Source organism: Solea solea, chromosome 16 (assembly GCF_958295425.1).
Source record: "Solea solea chromosome 16, fSolSol10.1, whole genome shotgun sequence".
In the NCBI taxonomy this organism is placed as follows: domain Eukaryota; kingdom Metazoa; phylum Chordata; class Actinopteri; order Pleuronectiformes; family Soleidae; genus Solea; species Solea solea.
Genome location: NC_081149.1, coordinates 10,846,391 through 10,869,227, shown reverse-complemented (window position 1 = coordinate 10,869,227; position 22,837 = coordinate 10,846,391). Strand labels below are relative to the sequence as shown.

Here is a 22,837-nt window from a genome sequence, read left to right as displayed (position 1 = left end):
TTGGAAATTACAAATATTAAGGCCTGAAAAGAAATGCCATCTCCTGTAATGTGGAGAAATACTTTGCCCTCAAATTTAATTAAAGGAAAGTGTAACAGATACATTTACTGTATATATGATTTAATGGTTGATGAATGCAAGGAACCCGTGATAATACAGTCAAATGTCAAAGTGCAACATCAGAAAAATTCACAACTTTGAGTTAAAATAAAAACAAAATTGTCCATAAGTTCTGGACAAGAATGGCTATGTTGTGTTCAGGACATCTATGACTAGTATCATACCTAAAATCAGACATTTATACTGTACAGTTTTTGGGAAATTTCAAATTAAAAGTCCAACATTTACTTTTTTTTATTGAAATACTCGAAAGTGTGATAATACAGTCAAAGGACTTAGTTCACATCATGTATATGCTTTAAGTGCACTTGTGAAGTGAGGGATGATTAACACACAGAGATGAGGGGATCACATCACTGTACGATATGAACTACAATCATATTTACTGTTCGGCATTTCATCAAATCATTTGTCTGGAAGCTGGAGGCTTAATGTCCACTCAGACGGGTGCTCTGTCCGGCGCCACGTCTTTCTCACCATTCTCTCGTCCTCCAAGAGTCATCAATATGACCGTCTGGCTGGACTTCTCTGCATTATCTGCTGGCATTCAGGCTCCTGCAAGGCCTGCGACTTCTCTCTACCATCCTGAGATAAGGAGAAATATATGGCAGGATAACAAATCAGGTCACAGCCACAGTCACATTACTGGCCCTCTGTTGTTTTTAAAATCTACAAAGTACAAATACTTTGTTACTGTACAAAACTACAAAATTCACATATGTGTACTTTACCATGTTATTTATATTTCTAGCAACTTTAACTTTTACTCCATTACATTTCCTCTAACTATCTTTGTTACTACCAAATAAAATCAGAAGAAGAAGAAGAAGAGTTGGTCATGGTCTATGGTCTTGATGATCTTTCACACCCATGGGTTAAGTGTTCTGTTCAAGGACAAAGAACCTATACCACTGAGCTACCATGGCTCAATTAATTTCACTTGCGCTGTTGCAGGAAGAGGAGAGAGTTGGAAAAACGCCTGTACATTTTTTTACATACATTTTTTGGCCTGTTTTTGGACATTGAGCCAGTCATCATCTACCGCTTTATCCTCCACCAGAGGGTCACGGGGGGTGCTGTGCCAATCTCAGCTACATCAGGCGATAGGCGGGGTACACCCTGGACAGTTCGGTGTTCCAGACAGTTCCATTCACTCTCACACTCACTCCTATGGTCAATTTAGAGTGTCCAATTTACCTAATCCCCACATTGCATGTTTTTGGACTGTGGGAGGAAGCAGGAGAACCCGGAGAGAACCCACGCACACACGGGGAGAACATGAAAACTCCATGCAGAAAGTCCCTTGTTCCGAACACGGGTCTTCTCGCTGCAAGGCGAGAGTGCTAACCACTAAACCACCAGTGTTATTTTAAATATGTTTCATAATGTTCATTTCTAATTTTTTCTTAAATAAAACTTTTTGTTTTTCTTTCATTTTAAATTGCTCATACAATATTTTAACATGCAGAGAATTGCAAATAACTGCCAGACATTGAACGTTATTCTGGAAAAATGGGCAAAATCTCTTACTCACAGGATTATTTTCTGGTTCTTTTATGGTTAAAATAAGCCACAGAAGTCCAGACGGACATTTTGAGGCTTAGGTGTTAAAGGGTTAAGTACAGTCTAATACTTAAAGACTTTTACTTAACTAATATTATTTAAAAAAAGTGACTTTAACTTCCACCAGTCATTTTCCCTCATAACCCTTTAAGGTACAAGACATATACAAGTCATTAATATTTTTGTTTGATACAAGGATCAGGTTAATCACACCAGACAGACGCATGACACAAAGTAAGACCCAAAAACAGAGATGTGAAAGCATTGCAAAGATGTAGAATATCTGCATTTACTTATTACGCTCAATTGACTTTTCCCAAAACTGGCCATGATGTCAAGAGAGGGGCTGGAAAGAGGACGGTAAGAAATTAAAAGTTATCTCTTATAAATCATTTCTGAAAGCATTGCTCAGTCAAAATGATTGGATCTATCGTCCATTACAAATCCAGCCATAATTCTCTAAAGCAGGTGTAAGGCTAACAAAGACTGTGTGGAATTTTCTTTTTTCTTTTTTGCAGCTGTTGGCTGAGACCTATAAGGTTGCCAGGAAATGTTTCATAATTTTATGGCCGATTCAGAGCTGCATTAGCCAAAAGTGAATTACAGCCTTCTGTGTGACTTAATAGAGGCAGGACAAAGGAGAGAGCGAGAGAGAGAGAGAGGAGAGGAAATGTAGAGGGAATATGAGAGGAGGATTTCTACTCATTAACAGTAATGAAACAGCAGGTGGCTTCAGCTTCCTTTACGGGACTTTTGGCAGGAATTTATTATCCTGTTTTGTTGGCAATCACAGACTGTAAATTTAAATGTTTGCAAACTGTCATCTCCATCTGCTGCAGCTACAAAAGCGTCTAATCTTTGCCTCACGCCGCTTCATATGCTGCGGTTACAGAACTGAGCATTACAACTTGGAAATAAACTTGTCCCATTAACAGTGACATGATGAGCTGCACAAAACAAAACAGGGACAACACACAGTGTAAATCTGAGCAATAGCTCGTTCATTTGCCGCTCAGGAATGTTGTTCTTTTTATGTGAATCTCAACGCTTTCCTGTAATGACACGATTAAAACAACATTTCTGAGCAGACGCGTTTAGAGAAACAGTTTTGAATGGCAACCTGGTATAATCTGGCAAAGCACTTTCACAAACGAACACACTTTCTTTTTACGTCACATGATCTGTGCAGTTACTCAAAGCTTTTACCTTCATTGATCTGTTACTTAAACTAGACTCTCTGGATCACATTTCATTGTATCTCACTGTTTCGTCGATACCAAAGACTGCTGATTTTACCATCTAAGCTCAGTAACAGGATCGTGAACCCATCATTTTAAGGTTAAGACCATTTTTTGGGGGGATTCCCTGAAAGGTTTTTTTTTTCTGCTTGCACGCAAGAATCTGGATTTTAAATATATAATTTTCAATCTGTGTCCGTATAGGCTTCATCTGTGACCAAACAACACCACATAATCCTGGTGAAACAGATGGTAAACCATAGTAAAGGATGTATGTATATGACTTAAGTCAAAGTTAAAATGTTGCACCACTTAATATACTTAATCTCAGATTAGGTCATGTACTAAATTGATGTAAGCATATGTGTGTGTGACCTGTTGCTCAAATGTTGTATAAAAATCTCTCAAAAATACTGCAATATGCAGTCAGTTTAAATCAGAGGTCCCAAACCAGCGGCCCCCAGTCCACATGTGGCCCTCCAGTCAATATCCTGTGGCCCTACACTTACTACTGGCCCGTCAACAATATTTTCATAATAATACATTTATCACAGTATTTAATGTGTTAATTATAGCATCATCATGTTCTTCTTTTGGTGAACTATTATATCAAAACAAACACTTTTACTTTGAAATGCTGTGCAGTATTTTTCAGTGCAACTTCATGATGGATGATCAAGGTGTAATTTTAGTTTTAAATCCCTGAGCAGTTCATTTTTTCCTGAACTGTTTCCCCCCTCCTGACCAGAATAGAGGTTCTCTGACCAGGTCACAAAGAAGTGTTGAGGAATATGTTCTCTTATAATGTCTTTTTTTTTTTCAGTGGCTCATTTTGCAGCCACACCTTTTTCACCATCGTGTTGTGATTGAATTAGCTGGAGCTGGTCAGATCTGCAGATCACTGTATCTGTATCTGTGTTTCTGCCTCTCAGGGAAGAGGAAGTTCCTCAAGTTGGCGGGTCCGACGTGCTTGTCTCAGTGGCTCGATGCTTATTGGATTTTGTGCTGATTCCTACAGCTCCAGCAGGTCAAATGACTGGGATGTGTAGCTCACCGCCGCTAAGTGGTCTATCGACCCGTCAGCTGAGCCTGTGGGCTGATGATGGGATGTTGCTGCAGCAGGCTGGTAATGGATAGAAAATATGATGCATTCCTCCACAGCTGGGAAGCACTGCCTTAGCTCTCACACACACACACACACACACACACATACAGATAGAGAGAGAGAGAGTGAGTGAGACAGACAAAGTACAAAATCAAGTGTATAATAACTTATATATATACAGTATATATATATGTATATATATATATATATATATATATATATATATATATATTTATATACTGTATATAAGATAACTCACTATAACAGGAAATTCACTTCTACACAGAGCAAATTTGAATTTTGCGGCTGTCTGATGGAAACTTGGCCAATTTCTAAATACTTAATAATGTGACAAAATAAAAGGGGACAGGGGTCTCAAACTCAGGTGACAAGGGGGCCGCTAAACACCTAGTCTGGTCAGGAGGGGGCAATGATGGGGTGAAAAAAAGCAGTCAGGGTGTGTGATACGAGCTCGAAACTATATCCCGATATTCTATCATGACATCGCCATATTTCACAGGATTAAAAAATAAAAAGTGCTTGTTTTGAAATGGAACCTTTTATCTGATTCATGATACAGTTAGGAAAATGTCTGATTGCTCAATAAGCTCCAGTATATTATATTATCCTATTTGTATGACAAAATGCACCAATATACAGAAACCGCAGTCAGTGATGTTATCATTTTTCAATATAGTTTGATATTTTACAAAGGCTTTAGAAACTATATACAGTGAACTATATATACAGTATACAGCAATGTATTAGGCCACCAGTATATTGTCACTGTAGCAGCTTCATATGTCTTATACACGCACAGAAACATGACCCTAAATCAGTGTATCTGATTCTCAGCCCTGTATATTCTACAGTCTGTTCCAGTGACACAGAGCCCAAGATTAAGCCTAAATCCAGCTTTAGATCCCTACCAAAACAAATCCAGGCTTTAAAGAGCCTGTGATGAACACACACACTTGGCCTGTGATGCTACAGCAATGCTGCCAGCCAAGTTTGACACAAACAGCAACATAAAACTCTCCCTCTGTGAGTGATGAAGTGCTACCCTCTGTGCAGGGAGCTGGAGCAACTCTATGTAGAATGATCCGTCAACATCAGACTCCACCTCCAAGAATAATTCCATTAAATCTGTCTGTGATTCATGTTGCCATTTTGGTTCAGTCCAAAATGAACTCTGTTGCCGTTAAATGCAACGTCACGGTGTGAGCTGCAAAAGCAACACAACAAATGAAAGGTTGAACTTTGCATATGCTGATTTTCAGACTTATTTAATCACTGCATGATTGTCTTGTCAATTAATGTGTTTAGTTAATTCTCTGTCGTCACAGAGTGTTGTCCTTCTTATATGAGTGTATTCAGGGTTTTGATCATGTCTCCTGTGATTGTCTCCCTATTTGTTGTAATGTAAAGTCCCACCTGTAGATGCTGCTTCCTTTACTCCATTTACCTATAGACTCTGTTCAGCTGGGGAATTTTTTTTTTATTTTAAGTTTAACTATTGAGCTTTAACCTGATGAACAAATAATAATATTTTTTCATATTTCGATGTTTATAGAGCAGGAAAAAATGCATTAATATTATTTCATATGAAATACAAAACAGTTCAAGGCAAATATATTTTTTTTAGATTTTAATGTCATTATAAATTTCTATCTCAATTAAAGGTGGAAGTATAAAATTGACAACTCCCTGCTTGAAAGAAAATATAAATTAAACTGAGGTTTTTTTAGAGGTGAACATTAACTGTCAACATAGTTCAACGGTTTCTTAAAAAAACAAACAAGAAAGAATTGTGAAAATAAAGACACATACCATAATAATTAGTTGATTATCGGCATCCAGCTGAGACAGAATGCTGTCAGGAGTACATGATGGTATTTGTTCAAATTTAAGTTATATAAACGTCATATAAATTCTACTTTACTTGGAAGAAACATAAAGAAGGTGAACACATACACGACATCCATTAATATTTGGTTTTAAAGGATTTATTTCCATTCCGCACTCATCATTAATTGTTTACAAAAACTTGTAACACACTTATAAAAGAGTGCATTGTCCCAGACACACAAATATATATGTGTATATATATATATATATATATATATATATATATACAAGAGTGAGAAGAAATGTACATGTGATAATTGGCACATCCAGGATTCATCTGTTTGTCAAAGAGACCGTGAAATTCGAAAAAAGGCACGTGAAGCAAATCCTGCTTCAATAAACGCAGAAATGTCACATTATATTTGCTTTTAAATACATTCAAAACCAGGGATCCAGCCCCCTATAAGTCATTCAAGATTTTTTTCCTTTAAAATAAACACAACCTTCGGTTAAAATAAAATATCTACTATCCCCAGAAAAAGCCACTTTCAATTCCCTGTTGATTTCAGATTAAACCTGGTGGTAAACTTAACACACACTTAGTGCAATTACAATGATGACAAAAGAAAGAAAAGACTACTGAATAATTCATTTGAAAAAAAACAAAACAAAAAACAGATTCATTATCTTTTATATTGAGCAACAGCTACATCTACTGGTTATAACCAACAAGAACATACATGGTATAAAATCCTACCTTTTAAAAAACATGTTCCATTGTAATTCTTCATGATTAAATCACTTTGGTGGCTGTTAGTTTTCCAAGTTTGCTGTGATTTCTCTTTAAACCAAGCAAGTTCAAAAATATAATATAATATAAATAATCTGGTCCTGCATGAGAAATGTCCCACGGTCTGAAATCAGTGTCTTTTCTCTTGATCAAGAGTTTCTTATGCTCGCTGTCCACAGCTGATCAGATGTTCAGTTTTTCCTCTCATCTCCTGGTAAGAAGTATGGATTCTCACGGCCTTCAACCAGGTACGAGTAACGAGAAGGATTTTTACCTTTGAACGTGTTCATTCCACCTGGGTTGATGTCATATGATCCTGACTGAAATGTCAGCGTGAAAAAAGTTCAGTGTATTAGTGTCTTTTTAAATAAAGGAATATAGCACCTTCATAAACAAACAAACAAACAGCCAGAAAAGAGAAAAACACGTAGCCAATAATCCCAATAATCAATGTGTGAATTAAAAAGGTTTCACGACTATTCTGAAACAGGCATGATTTATTTAGATTGTCACTAATTGGGCTAGTGTGAAGATGAACAGTCACATGAAGCCTCCCGTAACCCAGAACCCCCTCCACCTTGATTCTTACTGTGGCCTTTAAAAATCACCAGCAGGGGGCACCAATGCAAATCAGAATCCTTACCTTTTTCCATACTTTCCCCTTCAGCTGAAATCCCTAAAGCAACATACTGGGAGTCAGGCAACACACGGAGAATGGACGGCAGCTGCATGCTAGCTCTACATTTACATCTCGGGTGATTGGGTTTAACTGATTGTTTTGGGTTGAAAGCAAATCATCAATTCAGGGCCTGGGGCTCTGAGGTGAAGCGGGATGGTCATGTGTCCGCTGAGCATGGACAACGTCAAACCTTGGCTTTGAATTGGCTATTAAAAACATTGTATAGACTTTATAGATTAAAACGACAGTTATACAGAAGCTTTCCCCCAGCAAATTTTAACCAGAGACCACAGTGAGGGTTTAAGGATAAAGACCAGACGTAATATGGAGGAAAAGACGCAGGACAACACTTAACAAGTTTAGAGGACAGGAAAAAACAAGCGTGAGAACTCACCAAACCATTGGACCGATGCTTTTTGTCCACCAATGCCCGAGTGCTGCCCCCCTCTGTCATCTCCATGGCATTAGCTGCTTCCAAGTTAGTGGTGGCACGAGGGATGGGGGTGATGCCTACAGGCCAGGACTGGTTTACATGATCTGGTGCGTATGGGCTGGTGTTGTAGTCTGGCTTGGTGTTTGAGCATCTCTTACTAAAGTGTGGACACCAGAAAAAGGACAATGAAAAATGGCATTTGTACCCAAAGCCTGATATTCATCTGTGCCACTGTTTTCCAACCAGTGATAAAATCTAAATCAGTGTGTTCCTTTAATACAGAAAAACTGTCCTGTTGTGTCCAAAAAATGTATGTTGTTTGGACGTTTTGGGAAAAAAAAGTTTTTATATACATATCCTCACCAGCAGCAGTATATGAGCAAAGCCAGGATGGTGATGAGTAGAACTCCTCCGAGGACACAGGAGATGACCACCACGGCCAGCAGAGAAGCTATAAACACAATGCAATACATTATTATGAATGTATGCACATGCTGCAACACAACTTTGCCTCTGAAATAGTGCTGTCACTCACAGTCATTGCAGTTGAAGCCGGAGTATCCAAATGAACATCTGAAAAAAAAAATTGAAACTTAAAACTCATCCACAACTATTTGTGATGTGATTGGCCAGAAATTTGAAGTGGGTGTGGTTAATGCATAAATGTTGTCCTTCCTGATGAGGACTTCCCCAGGGTTCCGCACTTGAGTTTCTCGTGAAGTATGAAATGTCCTAACACAAACTAGCTTTGTTCTTGTTCTTGCCACCTCAAGAAAAATAACAAATAACTCTGTTGTTGTGGTGTATGTACAGGCCTTAAGTCACACACAAAAGCTGCTTTAATGGACTGAGACGCTGAGATTGTCTAAAGATGTGTCAACGCACATGTCTGCAAGAGTTGCTTTGGCACATTCTCCTGGCAGCTCACTAAAGTCTGAGTGAGCTCATGTGAGAACGCAGAATTCCTGTCTGAAAACAGCTTCTGATGACATCACAGCTCACATGTAAAACTTGACCTTGTAAAAGAAATTAGAAATGTGTGCACTCACAGTTGACACGTGTTTCCCACTGCCTTCTGCCCACTTGGACAAGCTGGAAGAAAAACACAATGACTGAAACACACTTATGCAAACAATGTCCTTAACACAGAGACTAAAATGAGAACATCTGTGAGTAGATAGAGTACAGTACTGTATGCCTGATTACACATGCACTGAAACATGAGCACGGTCAAAGCTGCTTCATGAAGACCTTTTCAAATAAGCTCATAATAGTGTGTTAAATATTTTCTATGAAAGGAACTATATACAGCAGGTCCAAGTTTTTCCTATAGCTGATCTCCTTGGCCACAAGCCTCCTCATAAAGTGAAATCCGTGATTCTTCCCCTTGTTTCCAGGGGAACAACCCCATTAAAAAGAAATAAATCTAAGAGATAAATGAAGAGAAGTTCAAGGGTCGGCTTGGAAAAAAGGCTAACGCTCTTGACCTTGTCTCGGAGTCTCGCTCCCCGGTGTTTCTCCCCCTCATTCTCACACACAAGTATTTCAGAGAAGATAAGAAGGTTTTGTTAGTGTTTCTTAAATGTAGCTCAGCTGGGGAAGTTTTTTGTTTTTTTTAGACCGAGTTATTCTCAGACGCTGTGGGTCATCTGTTCTTACAGTCAGCAGTGCACAATTTACAGTTTTATATGCATAAAGGGCTTACGGGCCAATAAAGGAGAAAAGTGACGTTACATCTTTGCTTTTACCTTTGCAGCTGTTGTTTGAGTACACGCTGCTGACGAAGCCTTCTTTGCAGGAACATACAGGTTGGCCAGCCGTGTTTGAGCACACTGTAGTCGCAGCATCACAGGGTAGTGGCACCTGCGCACACACGTTTATATCTAAAACAGAGAACATATAATGAGGAAAAACAACAACATTATAACTCATAACCTCATAAATGTTAAGTTCCCCTCCTGAATGCAACTCCACTTCCCCTGACTGGTTAATGTTTTAGACTTACCTGTGAACGTAACATCTGTCAAAAATCCATTCCCTGGGTCAGCTATAGCCTCTGTAATGGCCTGATGGACAGACTCTTGAGTAGCGTCGGTGTTTTGAAAGATGTTATTCACCGACGCGAGCACACTTCCTGGTCTAGAGGTTTACAGAGAGGCAACACTTTTAACTTGTGACATAATTTGTTCATGGAGTATGAGAAAGAGAAAATACTCACTGGAGATGCACGACATCAGATCGTTTATACCCTATTTCATTTTTGAGGGCATCTCTGAGCTGGAAAACAGTATAAACATGTAGGTTATTGAGTGAGAGGAGCATTCATTTTAACTATCCAACATGCTCTGTGGGCTCACGACATACCGCCGCTGAGATGCTGGCTGCTGTTGACTGGAAAATTGCAGAGGACCTGTCACTCATTTCAGGCTTAAAGTCCAAGGACAAGAAGTGGAGCTGACCTGGAAAAACTTGGGCTGAGTGAAGGAGAGAAGAAAGATCAATAATTGTCAGTCCAGTACAATTAATCATTATGATCAGATTATAAAAGTTCTTACCAGGTACGCATCGGCCATTCTGCAGGAAACTGCCAGAGAGACACTGACAAGTGCTATTTAAACACACACTTTCAGGTGGACATGGCATGGAAGGGCACACTGATGAGGGAAGAAAAATTAGTCAATATCAGGCCATATAATTCAATTTTTCATTTGGACAGAATTGACTGTTTTTGGTCTCTATCTGATTGGATTTAACCATCTAATACACCTTCTTGTCCTATGCTGTCCATCTGGGTCTCTGTCTGTGGGAAATATGTATTTTTAACTGCTAAGTGTTCCACTACCTGATCACTATCTGGGTCTATTGGTTATCTAATTAAATATGTATATATGTATATATATGTGTTCATGCTCTTAAACTGAAAGCTTTTAAACACAATACCTCCAGTAATCAATTTTTCCATTCCTTGTTTCTTTTATATCAACTTGAAATGACCTGCCATGGTTTTTAGCTGGAATAAAAACATGCATACAAGTTTGCATGCTCTCCCCGCGTGTGCGTGGGTCTTCTCCGGCTTCTCCAGTTTCCTCCCACAGTCCAAAAATATGCAGATTTGGGGATTAGGCAAATTGGACACTAAATTGACCATTGGTGCGAGTGTGAGAGTGAATGGTCGTTTGTCTCTATGTGGCCCTGTGATGACTAAAGGGTACACTGGACAGGTGTCTACATGCATACACCAGGACTATGATCAAACACCTTAAGAGAAAGTTACAAACCAATGACTGGACTTTGTGTAGTGGCGGTGGGTGGAGCAGCTGTGGTGGTTGAGCCAGTGGAGGTCGGTGTTGGCTGCATGCTGGTGACAGTGGCAGCAGTTGTGTTGCCATTAACTGGCGTAGTAGAAGGAGTGACTTCTGTGATATTGCCTGTCAAGAGAAAAAAACAGCATGTAAGTGTCATGAAAAATACATGAATATCAGCTCAGTCATATTTAAACAGACAGCACTGCCAATGTTAACATAGAGTAAGCTACAGAGTGCAAATGAATTATTATTTATTCTCAGCTCATAAAAGATATAAATTCAGTTTATCCAGTGGATTGCTCTATGGAGAGAAAACAAGTCCAGAGTGGAGGTTTTCCACACTGTAGTCAATAAAGCTATAAATCACATGTAGTTTACATTTAGTTTATATTACTACACACCATGTTCCAGAGCTCCAGCTTTAGAATTTCTGGCCTCACACTCATAAAAATTGGTTTGTGCAGCTTTCAAGTTCCACAGTGATTCATCACTCAACTAGACATTATTATGCACATATAATAAAAAAACACAAACATCAACACTCTTGACACTATCAGTCGTACCTCCTGGGGTTGTTGTTGAGGGACTAGGGGTGGTGGTATTTCCACTTGGGGGTTCGGTGCTATTGCCTGGGGAGGTGGTTGGAGGGACAGTGCTGGAGGTGGAGTTGGAAGTAGAGGGTGGGGTTCCAGTTGTTAGTGTTGTGTTGGTGCTGATGGTGGAGGACGAGGTGGTGCTATTGGGTGCAGGAGTCTCAGGGGAGGTCTGAGTTGAGTTTGTCGAGCTTCCTGGTGTAACTGTGCTTTGTTGTGTCGTGCTGTTGCTGGTTTGTGTGGTTGCTTGTGTTGGACCTGCTGTGATGTTTGGTTGTGTCGAGGGAATAATTGGGGTTGTCATGGCTGTGTTGTTTGTGTCAGTAATTGGTGTAGTCATAGTTACATTGTTGCTTGTGTTAGTAATTGGTGTAGTCATAGTTACATTGTTGCTTGTGTGAGTAATTGGTGTAGTCATGGTTGTGTCATTGCTTGTGTGAGTAATTGGTGTAGTCATAGTTGTGTCATTGCTTGTGTGAGTAATTGGTGTAGTCATGGTTGTGTCGTTGCTTGTTGGAGTAATTGGTGTAGTCATTGTTGTGTCGTTGTTAGTGTGAGTAATTGGTGTAGTCATGGTTGTGTCGTTGCTTGTTGGAGTAATTGGTGTAGTCATAGTTGTGTCATTGCTTGTGTGAGTAATTGGTGTAGTCATGGTTGTGTCGTTGCTTGTTGGAGTAATTGGTGTAGTCATTGTTGTGTCGTTGTTAGTGTGAGTAATTGGTGTAGTCATAGTTGTGTCATTGCTTGTGTGAGTAATTGGTGTAGTCATTGTTGTGTCATTGTAAGTGTGAGTAATTGGTGTAGTCATAGTTGTGTCATTGCTTGTGTGAGTAATTTGTGTAGTCATTGTTGTGTTGTTGGTAGTGTGAGTAATTGGTGTAGTCATAGTTGTGTCGTTGCTTGTGTCAGTAATTGGTGTAGTCATAGTTACGTTGTTGCTTGTGTGAGTAATTGGTGGAGTCATGGTTGTGTCATTGCTTGTGTCAGTAATTGGTGTAGTCATAGTTACGTTGTTGCTTGTGTGAGTAATTGGTGGAGTCATGGTTGTGTCATTGCTTGTGTGGGTAATTGGTGTAGTCATAGTTGTGTCGTTGCTTGTGTCAGTAATTGGTGTAGTCATAGTTACGTTGTTGCTTGTGTGAGTAATTGGTGGAGTCATGGTTGTGTCATTGCTTGTGTGAGTAATTGGTGTAGTCATAGTTGTGTCATTGCTTGTGTGAGTAATTGGTGTAGTCATTGTTGTGTCGTTGGTAGTGTGAGTAATTGGTGTAGTCATAGTTGTGTCATTGCTTGTGTGAGTAATTGGTGTAGTCATTGGTGTGTCGTTGCTTGTGTGGGTGATAGGTGCACTCGTAGTTGTGCCATTACCTGTTGTGGTAATCGTAGTGGTGTTGTTGCTGGTGTGTGTGCCTTGTGAACTTGTAGTTGCAGTGTGATTGTTGCTCTGTGTGTGATCTGCAGCTGGTGTGATAGTCGCAGTGGGGTTGGTGGAGCCTGTATCTGTGCTTGTATTGGACAGTGATGTAACACTGTATGTAGTTGATGGAGAAGTGTATGGTGGTGGTGTTGACTGGTTGTCGCTTGAATTTGAGCTTGGTGTACTGGCCACAAAAGTGGTTCCAGGTGTGGTAGATGTCTCATTGGTGGTGATATCCTCTGTCATTCCTTCGGTGAAAGAAAAGAACAAAAATGATGAGCTCATCACTGTTCACATCAAACATTAAACAAATTAAACATAAAGACGCAAATGGACATAAATCCTTTAATTTAAGTAAATTATTTTACTCATGAAAGTTGAGATATTTGAACTCCAGTGAAAGATTCACTGGTCAACAAATAGCATTGAGACTAGGACATAAATGGCAGGAAAAAAACTATCAGCTAAAGCACTAAAGGATGCTAAAAGACTTGAGTGAAGGGCAAACGGAAGGTGATTATTCTTTAGCTAAATCTTTTACATACAGTTATTTCTATTTGATTCATTGCATAGAAATATTGATTAAAGCAGTTATAGATTAATGTCCACTACACATCTTTTCACTGTAATTAGCAAGGCTACAGAGGTATGAATGTTAAACATTCTCGGGGATAAAATTGTGACAATTTTGTGACAATTTTGGATCGATAACATTTTAATAAAATAAAAAGTAAACTGACATTCTATTTGGTATTGCATCAGGACAGTACTAAGTTAAAGGAGTAAAAGCGCTAATGGTTCAGTTAATTCTTTCAAGACACATTTATGGCTTTATCGCACAGGGTAAGTTTTTGTCTAAGATAAACACTGTGCCTTAAGTGCATAAAAAGTTGACTCAAGCTGTGACTCAGCAGATAAGAGTCAGCGTAAGTGACTGCTGTTTACAAGATGTGTCGTCTCAAGTGCGTCCAACTTAATTCGATCATCTTAAAGGAAAGGGTTGTGTCCTATTTGTTCAGTGTGCTGCCTTGACGCCTGCTCCTTCTCTCTGCTTTGTGATTATAGATGAACAGATAAAACCAGAGGGCAGCTGCATAACAGTGGGAGGTCTTTAATAATGGACCAGCTTGTTTACCTCATATGTATGCATTGATTAGAAAGTCCCTTTCTCTGCAGCCACAGAGAGAGAGAACATATACTGCTTCGAGCCAAATAGATTGACGCCTTACACAAACCTTTCTCCCAGTAAATCATCTCAAGTGGACAAGGAAATGGAGAGAAATCCACGACTAATATCAGATCCTGAACATGATTCAATTACTGACTGTGTGACCATAAGACCTTAGTCACTTTGTGATCAGAACTCATTTTAGAGGAAGAAATAGACTCCACACCCTGTGACAACTGACTTTATAGGTACACACCTTGCACTATGACAATAGAATCACACACTTAAGCAACCAATGATTATAAATGAGGAAGTGACAAAACATGGGGAAAAAAATATACAGGCTCAGATAACATTCTCAATGATCGTAAATGAGTTAGACATGTGAGACAGCAAAGCATGAGATCATTGCTGTAAATTACATGTATCATTTTGCAACTGGCTCATCTAGTTTATGTCTGAAGGGCAATGGACTAATCTTACTGAATAACTATTCTAAGTTATATTATAAGTATTATTTGCAATGACTTGTGTGTTCCCATACATTACTATTGAAGGTAAGGTATTTTTGTCTCTGCATAATTACCATTTTACGAAACTCTGACAGGCATACATGTGTTGGGGGGGTTTACCTAAGATGGCCACATCTAAACATCTAAGCAGTTTCACATTCCTATTGCTTCACCGAAACTGGGTAGCATTTCATTTGTTGTGAAAGCTAAGCTTTTGGTGTCGGCTGGTGAAATAAACATTCTTAACAAAGCCTGTGTTTTAAATACACGGAACATACTAGCAACCCATTGGCAATAGAAAGTAAAAGAGTAAAAGAGTAAAAGCGTGAAATTAGTGACACTGAACATCATTCATCTTCACATAAGTGTGTGAGCTGAAAGTGCAGTGTACCATACTATCTCTGTGTCTTGACAAACCAAACACTCAAACTAATTAAGTATAAAATAAGTTGATAAATAAATAGAATTGATGCAGACACTAAATGCAGAACTATTGCCACTAAATGTGATATGTTACTAGTCACTGTCAATCATGCTGACATTTAAAGCTAATTAGCAAATGTTAGCATGCTAATTAACCTAGTTAGTCAACACTGAATATCGTAGTTGCTACATGTTAGCATTGTAATTGTGAGCATGTACATACAGTATGTTTCCATGAGCATTTCATATACTGGCTCTAAACTATACTTTATGTAGGAAAATGTAGATAACACCAAGTGATTCATTCTGAATTCTGAATATTAATTTCTGTTAATTTAAAATGAAACATCTCTGTCCAAAGCTAGTGTAAGTAAAAACAACCTTGCTTACTTTCCTAATAGGCTACGATTTATAAGATATCTCCTTTAAAATGAAAAATAATAACTGGGAATTGACACCTATGGGTGTTAAATTGGTTTATAAGTGGAAAGACCTGATGGGCAATTTCGTCAAAGTTTTTACTGTTTGAATATTGGAAAACATAGAGATAATAAATTGATGACAATGATAGATATACAAACTATGTTACCTATTTTGGCTCAGATATAATCAACTGGTGGACAACAAATATGACTTTTGGGGTGTGATACAATTTCTATAGTTTCTAATATTGTTGTAATTTTACATGCAAACTATTCGATTAGCATTACAGCTTTCATTACAATTATTATCTATTACAGTGTCCTTGTTGCCTTCACAACCAGTGATTATGGTCTAATACAGCTGACAGAATGACGCTATGAAGCCGAGACTTTGAAAATGTAATTTTGTACAAAGCCTGCTGATATGCTGAGGCATTTCCGATACCTACTAGCAATAAATGACTCAGATATGAAATTATGATCTCTGAGGACTGACTCAATTTATGGACACGTGGAGAAGTGATAGACAGCAACTGTAAGAGAAAACAATCTCCGTGTATGTGGCATATTGTAAACACACTGTGGTTTGCCTTTTGCTTCCACATTTAAAGTTCAGTACTGCTTCTCTATTTCTGCACACGGAATTACACAGAAATGTCAGCGACAAATGAAGCACTCAGAATCGACGGTTTCATTCAGTATATATATAATGCATGGGATAAAAAAAGTTACAACAATAGCTGCAACAACATGTGTTTAAACTCCACCACAGCATTTCTTAAAATACACACCAGCAACGTTTGGTTTTCCAATTTGACAGAACTGACAGCTTATTCTTGGTCCTCTGTGATTGTGACATTATTACTGTGAGACTCGTCAAGTCTATATAAAACCCATATCAAACAACATAACCAGACAGAGAGTTACTGTAATACAGTTAGCACTGTGTAATATCTAAAGGAACACACAGTGTTGCACATCTAACAGGGAGCCTTGTCTCTAAGGATTTAACTCACAGCCAGATAATCCCCTGTAGACACAAAAGAGATGATTGGGTCAGCCTGGGTGACAAGTGGGTCTAAGGTCAGCCCGTGAAACACACTCAGGAGGATCTAGATAAGAAGGTCCGGCTTTGCCTGCTGGGGGCGACTCCTCTGGTCCAAGTCAAGTAAGAACACCTGCTACTTGGTTTGACAAACTACTGCCATAATGAACCCACTTAAAAGCTACCATGCCTCACTACTTCTGCCTTCCCTATTCTCTTTTGACATAAAAATCAAATGAGTACATTGTGGGAGTGTTCTGTTGCCATGGAGATGTCTGCTTCCAGCTGTCAAAGCTTTGCCTCACTTCAGATCACTAACTTCAACAGAAACTCACAGAGACAAAGCTGGAATATTGGTCGATGACTGTGTTTCATCTTAGTGCCGCACTTGAGTGGATTTCTGTTCAAGCAACACAATAGCACTGCTGTAAAGCTCCTGTACATGGAATGACTCTCTGATACAATGAGTTCCTCAACACAAAACATTCTATTATTATTATAATTAGCAGTAATATGATTGTCATCATTAAAATTTGGCGTGTATAAATGACATTGTAGTGAACATGTCAGAAACAATTCAGGACAGTCCTGTCTAAAACTATAACTTTATGCAACTGTTATAATCTGCTCCTGGTCTCTCATTTCTGTCTCTAACTCACCTCCTTCTTTCCCTTCCTCTCCCCCATTTTTCCTTTCAATGGAAAAATGGTTGAAATTTTTCCTTTCAACCAGTCAAGACAGATGCTGCACATCTTTGAGTCTGGTTCTGAGATTTCGTCGAGTTAAAAGTTTTTTGCTAACTGTGGGAACTGTTGGGTTTCTGTTCTCTCTATAATATTGCAAAGATTTCTGTGTACTTCTATGTACAGTGCCTTGAGATAATATATGTTGTGATTTGGTGCGATACAAATAAAATGTTATTGAATTGAACTCTGTCCAAGGGGCAATAACTCCCAAAAAGAATTACTGTCTCCTCCTTTCTCAGTGCTATTACAATTTTCCACTTTATGAGCACATTCCTGTAATATTTCATGATCACACACACACACACACAGCAAACATTAACTGGCCTCTATTTCCTTGTTTGAATTTCTGCATCGCAAATTTTATATCGTTCAAACTAATCTGTCTTTGGTAACCAAAACATGGCCTATGCTGTTTTTCTTTGTTATTTATTTATTTTGTTTTATTCATTCAAATGGCAACTGGTCGTGACGTCACCCAAAAGATTATGAACTCCCGTTTTCCTGTTTCCAATGACAAGTTCAGAGCTACAACCAGTCACTGGATTTTAGTAAATAAATAAATAAATAAATGAATAAATAAATACATAGTGTGAGAGGGACAAACACTGACAGGTTGTGACCCAGCAGTCAGGAAGAGCTTGAGGCACATGGCAGGATCTCATTAGGAGACAGAGGAGTCATGTGGAGGACTGACCCTATAGTAAAGTGTGTGTTTGCGTGTGTGTGTGTGTGTCAGAAAACATGCAGTATTGCACTGAAACGAAATGATCAAAGAAAAGAATGTTGGTGGCACGCTGGACTGCAGCTGTCGGTTAATTACTGGTCACACTTTCGTGTCTCCTGGACGGTTAATGAGAGTGAACATTTCTAACATGCTGTTTTTATGGGCTCCTGGTAGTTAAAGGTGCCCATCCCTGCATTACAAACCTCATGGTACACACACAAACACACATAGATAAAGACAGGTCAGTTTCAAAACCAGACCTGAACATATTAAAGGGACACAGCTCGAGGAAACCTCACAGGCCAGAGAAGCAGTGTCTCATGCGATCAGACGAGCCGGTAGCGTTACTACATTACATTATATTATATGTTTTTTATTCATAATCATCCAATCGCTCAAAAAGTTCTCACTCTGCTGAAGCAGTATTGTAAAACTGTGACCATTGTCATGAATATTTCTGTATTATTTCAGCTATCAGCAATATCCATGATTGTACTAGATCTTTATTCTTCATTGGCAATGTTGCATACAACTGAGCAGAAATAATTAGTTTTAGCTTCTGCCTGGTGATACATACTAAAGAGCATTCATGACTAATGATTAATAAAGGTGATTCAGCAAAGTTAATCACTCAACTCTTTGTCCAGTTTGGACTTTGCTATCTTTATTGTGCACAATCACATAAATTTCATCTTGGTCAGGACTATGATTTTTACTGCTGCTGACAGAGACAGACTCTTAGGACACTGCTCATAACCACAACTCAAGGAGACGAGTACTATAACACAAGGATACACAGGGTAGCAGTCGTTCATCTTTCATAAGATGGTCTCCAGTGGCTTAGGACTGCCAAACATGTTGTTTTACTACTATGCTTTTAATTTAAGGCACCTGGCCCATTGGTCTCTCCCTCCCGAAAGAGCCCCCCCGTGGTACTGCATGGAACAAGCTGTGATGGCCCCTCTATCACCTGTGCAAGTCTTGTATACAAACTTAAGTAAAAAAGCAAAAACACATCCAATAATCTCTCATCTTAAATTAATTCGGACTAAGGTTAATTCTAATTTACAGATTGGTAAATTTCCCATTTATTGGAAGGTATGGTGGAAGAATGGTGTGATCACATTGGGGGATCTGTATTGTGATGGTTCCCTAAAGTCTTTTTGGGATCTGGTGCGGAAGTTCAGTATTCCTACATCTCACTTTTACTCGCCATATGTTTGTTAAAGTAGTCTCAAGGGATGGAAGAGTACATCTTATCCAATTCAAAATTATACATCGTTTTTATTTATCGACATCAAACTGTTGGCAATGCAAATCTGAGGAAGGTGTTTTATGGTCATGTGATAAACATGACCATAAAACAATACTGGATCAATATCTATGATAATCTGTGTGATATTACAGATGCCATTCAGCCCTAGATTATTTATTTTGGGTGATCGTTCAGTTCTGACAGGACAGGATACACATATCAAAAGTTATATCCAAACCAGTATTATTGATTGGTAGACAAATACTTGTCAGGAGATAGAAGACGGACGCAGTCCCTTCCCTTCAAGAGTGGGCTGTGGAGATGGCTTGAGTTGCAGCATTTAAAAAAATGTCATATAAACAACTGGGTAGACTGGACCTATATGAAGCAAAGTGGGGCAAATACTTAACATTTTTAAAGGGCTCCTGAAAGGGGTCATATGGTGGAGAGATGCAAGTTTTCAGTTATTGTGGACAGATACAAAACAGTACTGCATACCTTGGTTTGTATTTTCTTGTTATCCTGGATTTTTTTCTATTATTATTGCTGCTATTGTTGTTGTTATTATTATTTACTACTATTATTGTCACTACCTCTATTTATTTATTTATTAATCATATATATTTATTATTATTATTATTATTATTATTTTTAATTTTTTTTAGATTATTATTTGATTTTTTGGGGGTGAATTTTCTCTTTAATGGAGCCCTTACTTTATTTATTTGTTGTATTGACTTGGTTTGTAGTCATATTTTGTGTCTAATCTTGTTATAGTTATTTTATGTTTTGTATACACTGCAGTGAATGTAGCGTTAATAGATGTACAGGAAGGAGCACAGTGGTTGTGTTGATAACCAGGAAGGAATTAGCATGGTGGTGGCTTGGTGGGGGTGGGGGGGTTGTTACTGTATTATTGTATTGCTGAAATAATGAAAATAAAAAAATGTTAATCACAAGATGGTCTCCAGTCTACTGGCCGTCCTCCACAGGAGAAGACACACAGAAATGACTTCTCTGTACCCGAGCAAACAGAGCTATTATACAGTAACTCGGATGTAACAGATGGCTCCCTGGAGCAAGACCTCACTCACAGGCCTTCTGCACATATCATATCCAATTAAAGCTCCGCCAGCATATGCTTTCCAATTACAGAGCGAGATTTACTCCCCTTTAGCAGGCCTAATCCAAATAGATGAAGCGACGGACCAGGGGAAGAGAACCGGGGAAGAGAACAGCAACAAGGGTGAATGGAGACCATGTAAAAACGTTAAATGCCAGCAGATGGGGGGGGGGGGGTGTCACATGAGGAATAATGTTATGTATCACCTACCAACATTACAGGGAAACATAAAGAGGAGGAACTCATTAGCACAAACAACACTGATATTCCAGTGAAATTAACTATTCATGAGTTTATTCCTCTGATAACAGAATAATCGCTAAAAATAAATGGGTGTATTAGGTGCAGTCCTACATGAGTCACCTGAGTCCTTTCTAAGGCTTCATCCGTGTCTCAAGGACTCAGCAGATCCCACATTCTCTGGTCATGACCTAATGATGACTAGCCAGCAAAACATGACACGTGTGGAGCAGATATGACAACTGTTTACGGTGTCAGGGGAAGCAGTAGCAGAAGGGAAGCAAATCTGTTAAAAGTATTCTGCTTCTTTCTCTTTTGAAGATTATCCGTGGGAGGCACAAGAAAATGTGGCGCCAGACTCATGGGAGGAGGCTCTGGACCCTCAGGAGGTCTTTTTTACCTGCACCTCTTTACAGCCACTTTAGACACACTCAGTCATACCCCAAACTGGAGCCTTCCTCCCTGTTTCCCCCCTCTAACTGTGTCTTTATATAAGTGGGACACATGACAGGAGGGGGAATGTGCAGACAGCCTGCAGGCTTCCACTGAGGATCCAGCACATGACAGTGACTAACTCTCAGCATTCATATGGAAACATATAAAAAACAGAGATGTGCTTCAGAACGGTCCAAAAGAAAACGAAGGGTGACCAATGGATTTAACTGTGGCTAAGTACAGTGGAGAGTTCATCAGACAGCCTCACCACACTCTCAATGGGGTCTGCTCATGCAAACAGGGTCAACTCTGTGTGTGGAGTGTGTTGCACATGAGGGAGCAGGCTATTGTGTGACCGGTGCCACTGTCCAGGCCCACAGAGAACTTTGAGTCACACTGTCAGAGCAGTGAGTCAGGCTTAGAGACGCTCCCATTAATCAGTAAAATCCTGACATGGGTCTTATGATTTATAAACAAATGGACATTTTTGGATGTCTACAAAACGTAACATGATAAATATCAAGTGTAAATATAAGTGATTGGTTGGTTAGTTCGACTCTGATAATCTATACACATTATTTATGTTAATATGCCTGCTCGTTTCCTGATAAAGGTTGGTAGATACACTGAGGCTCTTCTTAAAATGGCACGATTCCACTTTTTGTGTTTGATAATCATAAAACAGTCCTGACTGATATCATTATCAGTCTCCTGCTGTCTTTTACCTCTTTTAGCTGTTAATAAAACATTAATGTCCAAGCTGTTGCTTAGCAAAGCATTTAAGTGATATTCGGAATCTAAGGACTGTAACAGGACTTTACTTTTTCTTTTTCCAATATGTAATTTTGTGATTTGGACAAGTATAGGACAGATACTGAGCATCGGATCAGCTCATCCCTATTATTAACGTGTCTTATTTATTTTTGCATTTATTTATTCGGCTTTGCCTTGAGTTGCTTAAAGTCATTGTTCACGCTCTGAATCTAAGTAAACCTATCTTGATTGATTTCCATGTGTTAGATAACAGTTAAATAAATAAAATAAAAACATTTATTGGAATATTATTTGCAAGAAACAATACTGTGAAAGAAAAATGTGTCCCTGACCCTGAAATGTCTTTTATTTTACCATTTGTTTAATTTGATATAAGTTACAGAGAGCAAGTGATGATGTTGTGAACATTTTTGCGAATTTAAATATTATATGAATTTTATATAATAATATTATATAATAATATTAATAACAATAATGTAACTGAGTCCACTTTTACTTTCAACGGTTCCTATTCCAACTAAACGTGTTATTTCAGAGCAGTGATAATTTAGTAAGGGGGAAAAAAGGAGCTGATGAAGTGGAATTTTAATTGAATCAGTGCTGACTCCAGTTAAAAAGTGCGTGTTATCTCGACACAAACACACAGATAAGAACAGTTTGAGTAAACACTGGACTAACAACAAAGTAAACTTCACTCACCTTTGGCGACAGATGTCAGGAGAAGGAGAAGGAGAAGAGACAGAAACATGTCTGAAGACTGAGCAGCAGCAGCAGCAGCAGTAGTGATGAACTCCTGTAACAAAGTAACGGTGGATATAACGGTGTCTTGAGCGCGTGCCTCCTACAGGCTGCTACAGGTGGATCAGACTGGGATCTGCC

At 38.8% G+C, this 22,837-nt stretch overlaps 1 protein-coding gene across 2 annotated transcripts; it reads right to left on the bottom strand.

Moving 5' to 3' along the window:
• Nucleotides 1-6,376: 6,376 nt before the first annotated feature.
• On the bottom strand, nucleotides 6,377-22,837 carry si:ch211-198m17.1 (mucin-2). Of its 2 annotated transcripts, XM_058654379.1 has the most exons (14): nucleotides 22,658-22,837; nucleotides 11,645-13,339; nucleotides 11,055-11,204; nucleotides 10,332-10,430; nucleotides 10,141-10,250; nucleotides 9,995-10,053; nucleotides 9,782-9,915; nucleotides 9,525-9,659; nucleotides 8,826-8,868; nucleotides 8,312-8,349; nucleotides 8,140-8,227; nucleotides 7,738-7,933; nucleotides 7,308-7,340; nucleotides 6,377-6,984 (listed from the first exon to the last, which is right to left on the bottom strand). In XM_058654379.1, the coding sequence occupies exons 1-14, from the start codon at nucleotides 22,704-22,706 to the stop codon at nucleotides 6,856-6,858; spliced, it is 2,958 nt and encodes a 985-aa protein (XP_058510362.1). In that variant the 5' UTR covers nucleotides 22,707-22,837; the 3' UTR covers nucleotides 6,377-6,855. The 2 variants fall into 2 exon arrangements, with proteins under 2 accessions (XP_058510362.1, XP_058510363.1); XM_058654380.1 differs by lacking the exon at nucleotides 7,308-7,340.

Excerpts from the sequence above, each read along its gene's own strand:
- si:ch211-198m17.1 (XM_058654379.1), bottom strand. The coding sequence starts at position 22,706 with ATGTTTCTGTCTCTTCTCCTTCTCCTTCTCCTGACATCTGTCGCCAAA. Across the intron at positions 10,431-11,054 it reads TACACAAAGTCCAGTCATTG|TGTGCCCTTCCATGCCATGT; the intron begins GTTTGTAACTTT and ends TTCCCTCATCAG. Across the intron at positions 8,350-8,825 it reads GTGGGAAACACGTGTCAACT|ATGTTCATTTGGATACTCCG; the intron begins GTGAGTGCACAC and ends TTTTTTTTTCAG.